Source organism: Hyaena hyaena, unplaced genomic scaffold (assembly GCF_003009895.1).
Source record: "Hyaena hyaena isolate Hyena2069 unplaced genomic scaffold, ASM300989v1 scaffold_52, whole genome shotgun sequence".
Lineage (NCBI taxonomy): Eukaryota > Metazoa > Chordata > Mammalia > Carnivora > Hyaenidae > Hyaena > Hyaena hyaena.
The window spans coordinates 1,619,709-1,636,025 of record NW_024080684.1 but is presented as its reverse complement, the minus strand read 5'-3'; the positions used below and the strand labels follow the sequence as shown (position 1 = coordinate 1,636,025).

The 16,317-nt window shown below is 38.5% G+C and overlaps 1 protein-coding gene across 1 annotated transcript in view; it reads left to right on the top strand.

Moving 5' to 3' along the window:
* The first annotated feature begins 3,186 nt into the window (after positions 1 to 3,186).
* The window catches only part of GRM1 (glutamate metabotropic receptor 1), a 409,262-nt gene continuing 396,131 nt past the window's right edge, over positions 3,187 to 16,317 (top strand). Inside the window, exon 1 of the mRNA XM_039230915.1 lies at positions 3,187 to 3,886. Within this exon, the coding sequence (XP_039086846.1) occupies positions 3,187 to 3,886 (700 nt within the window). The remainder of the gene's footprint in view (positions 3,887 to 16,317) is intronic.

Genomic DNA, 16,317 nt, shown 5'->3' with positions numbered 1-16,317 from the left:
AAAATAATATTTAGGGCTTATCTTACTAGCATAGCATTATCTAAAATGAAAGTTAAATGGCTATTAGAGGAAGTGAGATATTATGATGCACTGTGAACACCTTTGACTTGCTCTTCTTAGAGCAGACATCTTCCTAAGAGCACAGACAGAGAATCATTTTATTTTATGTGTGAAGATAGAACCTCCTTCCTATCCTCCTTGAGTAAACATACTATTACTTCCAGAACTGAGAACATTTAGGTCTAAAGGCTATTACCTGATTCAGTGCATTGCTTGTGGAAAAAGAAAAAAAATCCTATCCTTTTCATGTTGTCTAATTAAAGTCCAGAAAAATCTGACACCCGAGGAAAAAGAACAGAACTGAAACCAGAAAGAGGATCTGTCTCTGACAGGATGTATTGTTTTCTTTCTAAGATTCATGGAGCACACTTAAAAGAGTATTTAAAACCACCACACGTGTATTGTCACTTCCAGATGGATGTGGCACCAGCCCATAGGAAAATGATGACATGAGCAAGATGATTATACAGAGACCCACATAAGTTGATCTTTCTTCTCTGCAGATGACACAAATAGAAAGCTTTGAGCAAGAGTGGAAAGGCACACGGTCACTTGTCTTTCCCCTCTGAAGAAGCTGGGACACATTCTGCTCAGCCAACATGTTCCCAGAGGAATGTGATTTAACTTCCACTTTTCACACAGTAAGAAGCAACACTGGAGACCTGTCGGGAGGGTGATAGCAGCCTGGGAGGAATTTGGATATGTGTTTTTCACTCCACTGTTTTCATGTGACTTGACTTTCATCTCAATTTAGTTACATCTTGACCTGGAAAATGCAGCCAATGTTTGCCTCTGTTCATTTGTCTTACCTTGATTCATCATGTGCATATCTCTCCTTCCCCTACTCCCACTTGATGCAGCCTTTCCCCTGCAACCTACTAATAGACTTTATCTAAATGTCTACGCATGTATTAACTCTGTCTCCCTCCATAGAGACTTTACTTCTAGGGAGAATACATGTATTTGGGTCCTTGAAATATATACAAAGAATATTCACCTAAAGCAGCCTAAGAAGCTCCCCACTCCTTTCATCAGATCTGGCTATTCATATATCTGGCAGCCTCTATAAGAATCCACTGGTTGTAGAGGAATTAGTATTTCTCACTTCTCCCTAGGTTCCCCCCACCCCCCACCCCTCCATCAAACGACTGATTTTTATGCATGAGATAATAGACAAGCCTTGGGTGACCTGTTTTTTTTCCCCCTCCCCCCTCCCTCTTTTTTCCTTGCGGTAAAATAGTGCTGAAGAAAGAGGGCACTAGTGTACAGCCCAGATCGCATCCTTGCACCGTCTGGATTAGAGCTGAGGAGTCTGCGAACCGAGCGTGGCCCGAGTGGTGTTCTAGCCCGAGGACCACAGCGCTGTCTACCCGGACTCAGGTACGTCTCAAGTCCAATTCTCCAAGCAGACCCAGGTGAGCAGACACCTCCGGGCGATGAAACCCACCCACAGTGGCAGACATAGTCCCAATCTATGGGATTTCCTCCTGGTCTCAGAGACATCCCCGCTTATTTATTTCTTTAGGTCCAGCATCCCTAGGAAGCGTCGGGACCCGTGAATGCCTGGGTTGCTCACCTCCTGGGCTCTTGCTCCCCGCCCGCTCCCTTAGCTCCTTTCTCGTCCGACTCTCACCTTGAGAAAAGGAGCCGGGGAGGAACGAGAGGGAGCCAACTTCAGCCCCACAGGCGGCTGAGATTTGGCGCCTCTGCCCCCGAAGCGGACGGATTTGAATATACCTGCAGGAGCCCCGGCTGCAAGGCAGAGAATGAGGATGGAGGGATGGTGGGAGGTGAAGGAAGGTGTGTGTGTGTGTGTGTGTGTGTGTGTGTGTGTGTGTGTGTGTGTGTGTGTAAAAAATGCAGGGAGGAGGGTTAAAAGCGAAGTCGGGGATGGGGGGTGGGGGTGTCAAGTAATTGCAACGCGCTGGTCAAAGCGTCCCCCCCAGGCCCTGTGGGGGAATGTTTTCGCTGCTGGACTGAGCACTGTCCAGGGTTCTGAAGGCGGCAGGGCTTGAGCTACCGCAGCAAAAGCTACCCAGAGCTCCCCTCCGTTCCCTTTCTAGAAATGTGCAAAGCCAAAGGTCCCGATTTAGGCGGGTGCAGGGGCTCCCTCCACCCACTCTCTCCACCCTCCATCGCGGGAATCAAGTTACCTTATCTGCACCCTTCCTCCCTGAACATCTACAGTAAGCCCGACTTCTTGGGTGTGTGTATGGGGGGGGTGGGAGACATACCAAACTCCGACATGCTGAGACTTTACCAGGCGTTGCCTTAGTAACTAATATGGATTTCCTCAAGCTGGCAAATTGTATTTACTACTCGGGTGGTATGTTGAGGTCTTTTCAACCCCTCTAATTTAAAGTAAAACGTGCATTCCGTTTTTGCGTTCATCTTGAAGTAGTGCTTCCACCTTCGTAATGAGTTTCCAAATTTCTTTTGAGAAAAAAGTTGATCTTTTCAAATCCGGAAAGTTCTCTTAGGTTGAAAGACCTAGCTCCTCCACTCCTTTATTCCCCTTTCCCCCCACCAAGTCTGTGAGTGTAATGGGCATTTGGGGACCTGGAAGAGGCTTGGAGCTGGAGGAGGGGGAGGGTCTGCGCCTCCAGGGACCGATGAAGGCACTGCGGGCAGGACGCACCACCTCCTGCCTTGACAACAGCTGTCTCCCGACCTGTCCCTCCAGCCGATATCCTGTCGTGCTGAAATGAAATGGACCGGGCAACTGTTAACATCGCTGACCCAGAGTTTTGAAACAGGTCTTGTGATAACGGAGCTTTGATTTTCTTCCCTTGTTTTGTCGGCAGCGTCCAGCTCACGACTGCCACCACGATGCCCATTGTACTCTTGACCAGTTTACTTTGATGCACCGGCGAAGAAGGGGGCTCGAATTTCCCTTTCAGAAACGTCTCCAGGACACGGAGGTGGTCGTGGCGGACTAGGTGGCGGAGGAAGGGAAGGAGGCAAGGGTGCAGGCGGCGAAAGTGTTGAACCAGCAGCGTTGGCGAGCAGGACCGAGCAGGGAGAGGCAGGCGTCGGGTGTCTGTCTACGTTGTGAGCGCGCAGAGCCGGCGGGCAGGACCAGCGTGGGAACGCGGCGAGCCGGCTGTGGACCGCGTCCTCAGCACAATGGTCCGGCTCCTCTTGTTTTTTTTCCCAGCGATCTTTTTGGAGATGTCCCTTCTTCCCAGGGCGCCCGGCAGGAAAGTGTTGCTGGCGGGAGCCTCGTCTCAGCGCTCGGTGGCCAGAATGGATGGAGATGTCATCATTGGAGCCCTCTTTTCAGTCCACCACCAGCCTCCCGCGGAGAAGGTGCCGGAGAGAAAGTGTGGAGAGATCAGGGAGCAGTATGGCATCCAGAGAGTGGAGGCCATGTTCCACACGTTGGATAAGATTAACGCGGACCCGGTCCTGCTGCCCAACATCACTCTGGGCAGTGAGATCCGGGACTCCTGCTGGCACTCCTCTGTGGCTCTGGAGCAGAGCATTGAGTTCATCAGGGACTCTCTGATTTCCATTCGAGATGAAAAGGATGGGCTCAACCGGTGCCTGCCTGACGGCCAGTCCCTTCCCCTAGGCAGGACTAAGAAGCCCATTGCGGGCGTGATCGGCCCGGGCTCCAGCTCCGTAGCCATTCAAGTGCAGAACCTGCTTCAGCTCTTCGACATTCCCCAGATTGCATATTCCGCCACAAGCATCGACCTGAGTGACAAAACTTTATACAAATACTTCCTGAGGGTTGTCCCTTCTGACACTTTGCAAGCAAGGGCAATGCTTGACATAGTCAAACGTTACAATTGGACCTATGTCTCTGCAGTCCACACAGAAGGTAGGCATTGCATTTGGGAAAGAAAGGTACAGAGGAAGGGAGTATATTGCATGATGTGCCTTCTTGATCATAGTACCGTCCCCGTTTATTTCCTGCACTGTGGGGAATAGACTTTACCCTTGTCAGTACACAGCCACCCAGGCATTACCTTTTATCCTCCTTCCGTCATGATAGTGTAGGAAAACTGTGTCCCATGGTGTTTTGGGGGGGATAGTAGGAGCTGTAAGATACAAACTCTCTATGACCAGTATCCAACTATAGTTTTTGGGCTACATATTTGCCTCACATTCTGAGTTTGTGTTTGAAAGGCTTGCTTGCCCAACGTGGTATACTACCCTTAAATGACTGGCTATGACTTTCCAAGCTTAATAGATTAATCCAACATGAGCAATTAGGAAAACAAACAAAACCAACAACAAAACTTGCTGTCACCTAAATTGGTCTTGAAAGCTTTATCCACTAGTGGTCAGCTGAAAGTGCTTCTTTGTCTTAGTGTGCTGTTCCCCTTCTTTCTCATCCAAAGCTTCCTTGTGAATGTTGGATTCATGCAGTCATCTCCCTCAGTATATCAGAAACTTATTTCAAATTCTAGGGTGCCTTAGATACAAAGGAAAAGTAAATAATTAAAACCAACTATTTATTTTCTTTCTATTACACATGTTAAAATTATCCAGATGCCCTCAGTCTTCCCCAGGATTATCTTGTTTCATGAGAAATAGCACTGGTGACCTCTTAGATTTGAGCTTTGGTTTCTAGTCTTTTTCTTCCTTTCTTGCTCATTAGAATTTAGTTAGATCTATTATAATAAAAGGATAGTAGATATTAGGCTTAAAATGGCTTTTAAAAAAGAAATTGATTTATTTGAGGTTAAAAACTTTGATTTTTATAGAGTCTTACTTACATGAATTCTCAAAGTATTTCCCTTAAAGATTTCCCCGACTCTCCTCTTAGCCTATATAGCTTTGGGGATAAAATGAGACTTTCAAGTCATTTACTCTTAACTCCCTTGCTAGGTTTATAAAGAAACTGAGATCTGGATTAAACATAAATGTCTAAAACAATTCATGTATATATGTTAGCATATGGAAGAGAATCTTGAGGATATTGCTGCATTCATATTTTTAAATATCAAATTATTAAAAAGAAAGGCCAGGAAAGAAAGGCATGATTTCATATTCTTGCAACAGTTACACAATATTCAGTTACTGGTGTGAACTCTGATTTCAAAATTAAAAAACGTTCTTACTGTTGTAGTTAGATAGTGATTGTTAATGAAGACAATGCTTTAATTTATACAGGGAGCAGAGTTGTCAGGACAAACAAAAATAATGTAGAATTATGCATTATAATTTTGGAATTTGCCTTTGGGGAAAAAACTTTCTGCTATAATATTGTGACTTTTAACAGCTGACTCATATTTCTGAATCTTGATTTTTAGTAGAGAAGGGCATATCTCTTTTTCAACAAAATCTCATATAACTATTTTAAGACACAATTTTAAGTTCAAATGCTAATATCTTGCATATTACTGTTTAATGTTAATTTCCTACATTTTTAAATGCTTAACAGTTTCCTCTAGTGCTTGGGTGGAATGTCTTGAAAGCACAAATTAAAGATGTGTTAATTATCAGCATTAGTCTCTCTAAAAGGCAATGGCAAAATCTAGGTGGAGGTGGAATGTGATTTATTTAAATATTAAATAATTCTCCCTCCATTGAGCTAGGTAATGGTTTATAGATGTTAGAAATATAAATTCCTCCTTCCAGAAGTAATAGTTCATTACTTTTTTCCCCCATATGTTAATATAATATCATTTTATGTTGGGGCAGTGAAGAGTAGAGACAAGACATCCCTATCCATATTCAACTTGTTTTCCAGTGGCATCAGTTTGCTAAAAATAATTGCTTATAGTGGGTTGCTTTCTGACAAGTAGAATTATGTTTTTGGAAAATTAATTGGACTTGTGTTTGCCAATTTTGTTCAGGAAGGGCTGATATTAAAATTTCATCCTATATGAGTTTGGATTACTTTGTTTCCTTTCTGCCTTCTGACTAATGTTGTGCAGCAGAGATAATGTCTCCATACTATTGTAGTAGTTGATTCCAGACTATGTTGTGTTCATAGAGCAGCGTCAGAGTTAACTTTTGTGTATATTATCAAGAGATGATGCCATTCACCCACTTTTTATACATGATCTTATTTCTTCTCAAGGAGAATGTTTTCTTTTCTTATTAGACATATATGTGTGGAAACAAAATTGATTTTATTTTCTTCTATCTGCAAAGAAACGTAACAGTCTCTTTTGTATGAGCACCAGCTGAAAATTCATTTTTTCCTGAGGTTTTGTCCTCTTGCTTCTCAGGGATCCATGGTGTACTGGCCTGCAGGCATTTTCTTGCATCATTTAGTAATTTTCCTGCCCTAAGACTGATGGGGTCACCTACTGGTGACAGTTCCTTGTCAAAAAGCAGCTAAGACCACATATCAGTGTTGTCTCTGCCATCTGGGCACTATTCAGGAAGGAGGCCAGTTTGGATATTAACAATTTGGAGCTTAGAAATTCTGGAACCTCCAGTGACCTTCACCTCTCCTTTCCAAATTAGCCATTCTCTAGTCAATTTATCATCATAATTTTTAAATTAGAAGTTAAGTTAGTATAGTTAAGTTAATATTAGAAGTATAGCTAATATAGTTAAGCTAGCATAGTATTGTAAAAGTACTAAGTGACATTTCCATGGTTAATTTTGATGGACTTTACAATCACAGTTTGGGCATCCCATTATTTGAATGCCCCAATTGTTTTTATAACCCTTTCTTATTTCATTTTATATCAAAGTTAAGCTGGGAGATATTTTCTGTTTGCTTTTTAAACCAGCTAGAATTCAGTTTTTCTATTCTTTTACATATTTTTCAATCTACTACCACATCATTTGTGCCACACTTAATCTCTGGCCATGACAACCGTCAGTTTACCTGACATCAAAGAGTATTGGTGCATGTGAAGTTACCTGCAGTAGGCTCTCCAGAAAAAATTTCAGGATTAGTTACTGAGGGGAATATTGAAATAGGATCTGTCGAGGGGTGAGTACTGAAGCAATAGAGCCTTATTCACAAGTAAAGATTGAGTGCATTTTGGAGCAAGTTGCTCACCTGGATTGTGTGTCTTTAAATATGCTAAGTATAAAATACAAAAATAGCCTACTTCTGTGAAGAATATCTTGGCCAAGGACACTGGATTTCATCCTTGTGATGAAATGCAGATTCCCCTTCAAGAATCAAATTTATCATTTCAAAAAGTTAGAGAAAGCAGCACTTAAACATAATTCTGGTTGATTACATTAAAAGCATTGAACAAGTCCTATAAAGAATATTAATATCAGAAAGTTTTTTTTTTTTTGATTGGGTACATTTTCATTTGTTTTAAGCCTTTCTCTGTCAGTATTTTGTCTTATAGTGTCAGAGGAGTATTGCTAAGATAAAGGGCTTAACTATGCTGCTATACAGTGCCCTTGACTGTAAGATGCTTTTTTGTTTACAGTTACATTTTCATTGTAGTGGACTTTTTTTTTTTTTTTTTTGATGCTTGCTTACATTTTATATGAGATTGGCATTTTTGGGGCTTCTTTTCAGAATCTTTTTTCTTCTTAAAAACCTTTTTCTATTTGATATGAAGCTTACTTTAGCAGTCTAATGGCATCAGAGGAAAATCCTCCAAAGTCAGTGAACTATTACTTTAGCTAATGCACTTACATATAAGAGTTTTGTTTCTACTCAATATCGTATTTCTACCTATGCCCAAGCAACTTTCTTCATATCTTTCTTGTCTTGATTCCAACCTATTTCACAATAAGTTACCTTAATAAATTGCTCCATTTTGTCACAAAATAAGGGATAGGAGTGTCATCAAAGGTTATTTAGGTCAATCAATTAAAGATGCTTAAAACACCATGATTACATCTTTCCCAAGAAGCAGTTCCCATATATTCTGAGTTTCCTATTGATGATTAGGATTTTTAATGAAAGTGAGAGAATATACGATTTAAACTCAGAAGCAGTATTTCACCTACTAGTCAACTTTTCTATATAATGACCTGACTTTCTGAAATTTCCACCAATTCTTCATCAACCCCCGGGAGTCATCCAAAACAATTTAAGTAATAATTCTTCTTCTTCTTCTCCTTCTCCTCCTCCTCCTCCTCCTCCTCCTTCTTCTTCTTCTAATTCTTCTTCTATGTGATATTTGTCATCAGCGAATCCTCTCTTTTATACTGTAGCTCACCAGTTCTCTTGCCCATTTATTCTAGTTTTTAATTCCTTCATCATCACAGACAACTCAAGTAGATCTGAGATAAGTTCTTATCCAAAAGTGTTTTAAAACACACGTACTGGTGCTGGACCATATTCCCTTCTTTTTATGCTTGATCAGTTACTCATATTGAAATTGTTATTATATCTGAGAGTAAGACTTTGCTTCTTGTTTCCTTTTAAATCTAAAATTATTAGCTTAAATTGACTTTATCAATAAGTTCTGGGATTTGATTATTTAATTCCTCTTAGCATCACCTTAAGACCAGCTTTGTGTCCTCAGGATTTAATTATATACATTAAAACTAAGTAAGAGAGTGTCAAGCCTAAAGTCCCATAGTCCATTACTAACAAACTACTTGCTGGCTGACTCTGGTGGTCATTCAGCCTTCATGAATTCCCTTGACAGTATGCTCTTCCATTATATACTGTACTACTTTATAAATCAATCAATCAATACAAGTAATTTAAATGAAAAGTCATCACAATAGTTACTCAATTCTAATTGAAGATTTACTATACTTGGTCTCAGTTACTAAGTACTTTACACTGTAAAGAGGATACAGTTTGAACACATGTAAGCCAAGTAAAAGATAAGTGTAGACATTTGGAACATGTTTAGGGAACTTTGAAGGAAAATATTGGTGAGTATAATTGGCTAGAAAAAAGCCACAGGAAAGGGAATTTTGATTAGTGTTTTTTTTTAAATATGACATTTCTTTTAAAAGTTAGAAGCAGTAGTATGAATGTCCCCAAAGGGGATAAAATAATCAGGTTAGCTTGGCTGGAGTGACGAGTGTGGTCTAATAACTAATAACACAGATAGTAACTCAAATGTGGACTCTTATATTCTGTGACTCTGTGACTGCTTATTAATATGAAGGACAAAAACTGGAGAATTTTGAAACATGTGCCAGAGAGTTTTGGTTTCAAGAAAGATATACCCAAGCACAGTTTGATGTGATGCAAAAATAATTAGAGTGAATTTTACTGAAATATGTAGGGGAGATCCATTAAAGGGAAGGGGGAAAACTAACTATGAAAATGTTAGTTATTGTAGAATTCTAGGTATTAGGCTGTTGAAATAGTTAGGAACAACAAAAGGTGTTCCTTTGTTAGTGATAACTATGTCTAGTTTTGCAATCCTGGAAGACCAGGAAGATTTTGGTGTAATTCACAGGCATGTCATGAGTAGGTTCCAAAACCATGATTCTTTAAGTTTAAACAATGTAGACTAAGATTTAATATATTTAACTCAGTGTGTACCTTGGCTAAGAGCACACACATTATTAGCAGGCATGGGTATGTGGACAAAAGAAAATCCAGGGATAGTTATGAGATCCTCTATTTATGATTTAAAGAAAGGGTTCACATCCAAATAAAACTTTGTGCATCCAGAACCTTGATTCTCCAGCTGACTTGCCTGTGTACTTGAGAGTTGGCTTCTTTGAATTTCAACCTTTTACATTTTAAAAATTGAATTACTCTTGATATAGTATTATGCTACTTTCAGGTATGCAACATGTGCTTTGATGTTTTCATAATTATGAAATAATTATCTCTATAGGTCTAGTTACCATCTATCACTATAAAAAAGTTATTACAATATTATTGGCTATATTTCCTATGCTATACTTTACATTTTAAACATTTTACAAATTGATCTTTGCAAACTATATAGTTCTCTGATTAAAAAAAAAAGAGTGCTGGATTTAATAGACACTTTCCTTTAATAGATACAATATAAATTGCTACATGTATAATTTGAAGCCTGCTGAAAAATGTAAAGCCATTTAGGGGTGCTTGGGTGGTGCAATAGGTGAAGTGTCTGAATCTGGATCTGGGCTCAGGTCATGATCTCCCAGTTTGTGATTTTTAGCCCTAAACTGGGCTCTGTGCTGATCATGTAGAGCCTGCTGGAGATTCTGTCTCTTCTTCTCTCTGGCCCTTCCCTGCTTGTGCTGTCTCTCTCTCGCTCCCTCTTTCAAAATGAATATATAGACTTTAAAATATATATAAAGCCATTTATTCCTACCAGAAAAATGGCCCTAGATTGCTATTCTTTTCAGTTTCTATATTTGTTTTTTTTCCCTATATTGGCTAGACTTATTAAACCATTTTATAAGTTATTTAGTCAGTATTTAGTGAACAGCTACTATGTGCAAGGAATTGAGGTGAAGTTCAGAGATGAAAAAAAGAGACATCTTCATTATTTTTAGAAAGATTGAACTCTTCTTGATTCTTCTGCCATACCATCAATCACTCTGTGACTTCATTAGCTTTGGAACAAATTTTTCAAGTAGCTGGCCTACATAGGGTAGATGGCGATGGCATCTCCTATTTTATGTTTCCATCATGTGGCTTGGCAGTTCCCATTCCTCTTCAGGCACTAACATTTCTCTCCTAGTGATCTATGGTACTAATATACAATGACTGTTTTATGGATTTTTAATAACTTTCTAGGCAGTAGCTAGAGTGGCATCATCTTGAAGAAATTTGTCAGAAGCCATATTTTCAGCATGCCCCATAGTAAGGCCACAGAGGGCTGTGAAATAACAGTGGAGGATAGAATATTTTCGTGAGTACCTAAAACCACCAAAAAAGCAACTCCTAGTTAATGGGTCCTGATATTAGACTGGAAGCAACAACTCAGTAGGAGAAGGTTTTCAGAGAAGGGATAGTTGAAAACCAGAGTCAGGTTGAGACATGAAGTCAAAATGATGTGACTGTCTTATCCATCAAAGACCTATCGTTAAAGTTTTTATGTAGAAATATTTATGTAGTTTCTGTTTTCAGTGTTATTTATTTATTCTATTTATTTTTCATGCCTAATTGTTCTCTATGAATGTCTACAATACTTAAGATCTGAATTTACAGGAAAAATTATAATTTTAATTTTATTCAATCTCATGGGAAGTTTTACTTTCTTAAACTTAAGGTACTGTGGTACCAAATATAGTGTTAATGTTTTTATGAAGATAATTTATTGATTCACACAAACATTCTCATTTATCAATTTTACAATGATCTATTTTGGTCACTTCATGGTCTAGCAATTAAAGATTCAGGCTGATTATCGAAATGATCCTAATAAAAGCCCGAATTGGCGACTGAAGTACAAAAGGATTTTGAGTAGCAATTCTTTGATCCCTAACTAACTTATTTTGCATTCTAATGAAGACATGGCCATTTTATACATTGGTAAACACATGTGTCCATTATGTGTCAGATACTGGTCTTGGTGCTAAGAATATGTAAGCTAAAGAAATTTTAACTATTATTATCATTGCTATTGCTATTATTATTATCCTGAATGGTCCCATAGTCTGTCATAAGAGACCTATATGTAGTTATAGACTCAGGGGTTACAAAAATTTAATCACAAAAAGTAAGTGCATCAAAGACTATTGGAAATACTGTATATTCATCTCAGTTTTATTTGTAAGATGGGAAAGATAATCACTGATATATTATTTACCTCATAACAGTGTTTTGGAGAACAAGGAGCTGGCATATACAACTAATTTTTACCTGCTTTTGTTAAACTGCCACCAAAATGACAGATTCTTAAGATATTAGCCCTTGTTTAGCTGGTGAATAATGAGTAAGTACATGAAATCAGTTAATCAGGTGTAGATTTTGACCATAAAGCCTAATAAAATAAGACAAACATGAAACTCATGGTTAAAAGTGTAGTATGTGTTATAGGTTTTAGGAATCTTTCTCATGCTATAAATGAGGAAACAAAGGCCTAGGGAAATAAAATGACTTGCCTAAGACTGTAATACTTGTTAGTAACAAAGCAAGGACTAATTCAACTTGGTATTAGATATTTTTAAAAAACAAATTTCATTTGTTTGTTTGGTTTGATTTTTTTCTAAGTTTTTAAAAACATTATTTATTTTTGAGAAAGACAGAGTGAGTGCAAGCACAAGCGAGGGCAGAGAGAAGGAGAGAATCTCAAGCAGGCTCCATACTGTTAGGACAGAGCCTGAGATGGGGCTTGAACTCACAAAACCATGAGATCATGACCTGATCCAAAATCAAGAGTCAGATGCTTAACCAACTGAACCACCCAGATGCCCCATTTGATTGATTGTTTTAAAATTATATGAATTTAACCTCATGCATTCTTCTCTTCTCTGAGGTTTACATCATCCAACCAAGCTACATTCTTCCCAACTTTGCTGCTCTCATTTAGTACCTTCTAGGAGACTCTGCTGTCACTGAAAACTCATTCTTACTCTGATAGTCTTCCTTCCAATATGGACTCTTGCCATACATCTGAATGATTCCAATATTCATGTGTGTGATCCACTGATGCATATCCTCTTAATTCAGTGACATAAACTCTGTGTCCTTTCCCTTCACTTCCTCAACCCACCTACTCTGACCATGATCTGGCACCTTGACATTGCCAAGAACTGTTCTATATCTGAACTCTTAAACATCAAAAAGTTCTGAGCAATAGAAGCTTGTTCTTTTCAAATTCTCTTGCTCCTAGCCCACCTGCTCTTCACGTTTTTCTTGAAAGCCCGGATAAAGCCATTTTCTTATGGGATCTGACTTCTTCCCAGGATTAATGCAACTCTGTCTCCATATTTATATTTGTTACCATCTTGTAGTAAAGTTCCTTTCTTAGAGAAAATGAACTTCCAACTTAAAGTGCCCATTCCATATGAAACTCTAGTTGACTTCCATTTTCCCCCCAGCCTCTTCAGTGAAGAAACATAAAGGCCATCAAGGGGTACCTTTTTTAATGAAAGAAAGGATTCTATCCCTGTGAGGGCTGTGGTCAAGAGTGGGAGGTCAGATGCCAGATGGCTGTCTCTACAGCAAGTGATCAGGGGTTGTGTGTAGTACATAAGGATAAGATTAGAAAAGGATGGATTCTAGGGATCAGGGGTAGGATGGACACAAAGGATTCATGGAGTTTGCCATGCTTAGAGAGCCATCAGAGTAAAATGTACAAAAAATCAAATCATCCTTAAGTTTATTGTACAGATGAGATAGAGCTAAATAAATGTAAGATATTATTGTTGTTGTTAGGCTATTCCAACCTTAAATAAGAAGAGTTTCTAGTCTAAGTGAGCCCATGTGAAGTAAATATATGAATGTTCTAGAGTGAAGGTATGCAAATAAAGAAGAAGAGGTATGTTTTGCTGATTTTCTGATGTTGAGTAGCACACTTAGCTTCCTGTATTTTTCCTTCATAACAGTTTCATCCATAGCATGTGGTTATAGATGAGGGCTTTCATTTAGAGTTGGATAGATTATTCTTCAGCTATTGCTGGATACTTTGAGGCAGTTTCCTCTGTTTTCTGTAGTGCTCTGACACATTTTATAATTTGTATGTTATAAAGGGCTGAACGAAACAGATCAATAAACAAATTGCTGACAGTATGTTGAAGAGGATAAACTGTTTACAGTAAAACAGAATACAAGGTGATATGAGGATATTGAAACAGGGAAACAACTTAATGAAATAATATCCCCCTTTCCTGGATAAATGTACCATATTATTGTTACTTTTTGGTTAACAGATGTTACTCTGATGGTAAAAAGAAGATACATTCAGATGTTTGTTGTAATTAAACAGATGTTTAGTGAACACTTTCTCTGGGCCAAACTCTGCTATAATCATCAATGAGCAGAGCCGAACTATAATCCCTCTATCAAGAAGTTCATCATGTGGTGATTACCATTCAGTTTGATAAATGCAACCATAGGAGTAGGTGTTAATAAACAGGTAAGAGAGAAATGTCATTACCTTTTCTGGACCAAGGAAAGAAGTGAGGGTAACCTCATAGAAGCCTTCCAAAGGATATGACATTCAAATTCACCCCATTAAAGCACACAGAAGAGTGGCTATGTGTAAAAGTATTGATGTAGAAAACAAAGCATGCTCAGGGAACTTAAACATATCACTAGTTCCAGAATATATGTTCAGGGAAAAGGACTGGGGAAAGATCAGGCTGTAAAGAGAGGAAAGACTTAGGTCATGAAGGGGCAGGCTTGCCCTGCCAAGAAATTTAGATTCTATTTTGTAAACATGGCGAGCCAGTGAAAGATTTTAAACAGAGAGTAAACACAATCAGATTTATATTTTGACAGGGGCATGCTGAAAATTTTGGAGAGGACGGATTAAGAAAAGAAGTCAGTTTGGAAATTAGGACGAGTTGGCAGGCTATTGATAGTTAGGAAAGTGGTGGAGAAAAAGCCAATTTAACTAATCAATTTAGTCAAGAGATGATAAGAGCTTTACTAAAGTAATTGTCATTGGGATGGAAAGGAGAATTGATTTGATGGGAATTTAGTAGGGAGATTAGGATTTAGTGAATGATTGGTTATAAGGATAGATGAGAAAGAGAAGTCAGTAATGTCTCCAGGTTTCCATTTTGTACAACTAAATAGTGAAAAAAAAAGGAAGCACAGATTGGGAAAAACATGCGTTTTAGAGTAGTTGAATTTGAGGTATCTATGGGAAAAAAAGTTGAGAGATCCCATAGACCACAGACCTCGAAAGGGAGGTAGATTTGTGATTTGTCAGCAAATAGCTGTAATTAAAACCACACGAGTGGATGAGATTACCAAGGGAGAGGATATGGAGTGAAGAGAAGAACAGTAAAGGGCAGGACTTTGAGGAAGGTGAAAAAGAAAAAGAAGATCCAGAAAAAGGTTGTACAAGGAACAGTTAGAAACTAGCAGGAGAGAGGTACCTGGGTGGCTCAGTTATTTAAGCATGGCACTCTTAACTTCAGCTCAGGTCATAATCTTAAGGTTTGTGAGATGGAGCCCTGCATCAGGCTCTGTGCTGAGTATGGAGCTTGTTTGTGATTCTCTCTCTCTCTGCCCCTCCCCTGACTCATATATATGCTCTCTCTCTGAAAAATTAAAAACAAAACAAAACAAACAAAACAAGACTAGAAAGAGAAAGAAGAAGAACCAGGAAAGAATAGACATTATTGCAGCCAAAGGAGGAGAGATTTTCATGAAGGGAACCACAAAGCTAACAGGGAAGGTAGGGTTATAGAAACAGTGCTCTGTACCAGTAGCTTCCACTTCCTCTTAGCTTCTGCTTCCCCAAGAATCTCTCTCATTTTTTTCTCCAAAAGTCTGAATACTTTAATGTGATATTCTATAAACAAGGATACTCTTAAACTTAACCAAAATACAACAATCAAAACCAGCAGATTAACAGTGACGCATTACTACCATTCAGCTCTCAGACACCATTTGAGTTTTACTTGTTGTCCCAATAAAGTTTTTTTGTAGAAACAGGATCTCATATAGAATCAGTCATGTCTCTTAATCTCTTTCAGTTTGGAGTAGTTCTTCAGTATTTCCTTGACTTCATGATCCTAACAGCTTTGCAGATAAGAAGTCCAATTATTTTATTATTTTATTTTATTTTTTCTTAAAGTTTATTTATTTTAAGAAAGAGAGAGAGAGAATTGGGGAGGCATAGAGAGAGAGGGAGAGAAAGAATCCCAAGCAGGCTCCACATTGTCAGCACAGAGCCCCAGTGTGGGGCTAGGTCTCACAAATCGTGAGATCATGACCTGAGCTGAAATCAAGAGTTGGTTGCTTAACCAACTGAGCCACTCAGGTGCCCCACAAGTCCAGTTATTTTATAGAATGTCCCTCAGTTTTGGTTTACTGATGTTTCCTCATGATTAGATTTGTTATACCTCTTTGTTAGGAATATTCCGGAAGCAGTGCTGCATTCCTGTCACTGCACTGCTAAAAGGTGTATGATTTAAATTTCTCCCATTGTTGATAATGTTAATTTTGATCACTAGATTAATATTGTATCTCTCAGACTTCTACATTGTAAAGTTAGTAATTAATGAATATTTTATGGGAAGTTGCTTTGAAATTCTGTAAATATCCTGTTAATCATCAATCTTTTGATTTATTCATCATCTATTTATGTGAGTATGAACTTATGGATTCTTATTTTATTCAGTGCATTTTAATCTATTAATAGCTATTATCATTATTTATTTTGGTACTAAATTGTCAAGCTGGCTTTTATATTCTTTTGAAAACTTCCTATTTTCTGGTACAAAAAGTTTTTTCAATTTCATTGTTTACTTTTCTTTTAATTTTTTTATTTGAGTATA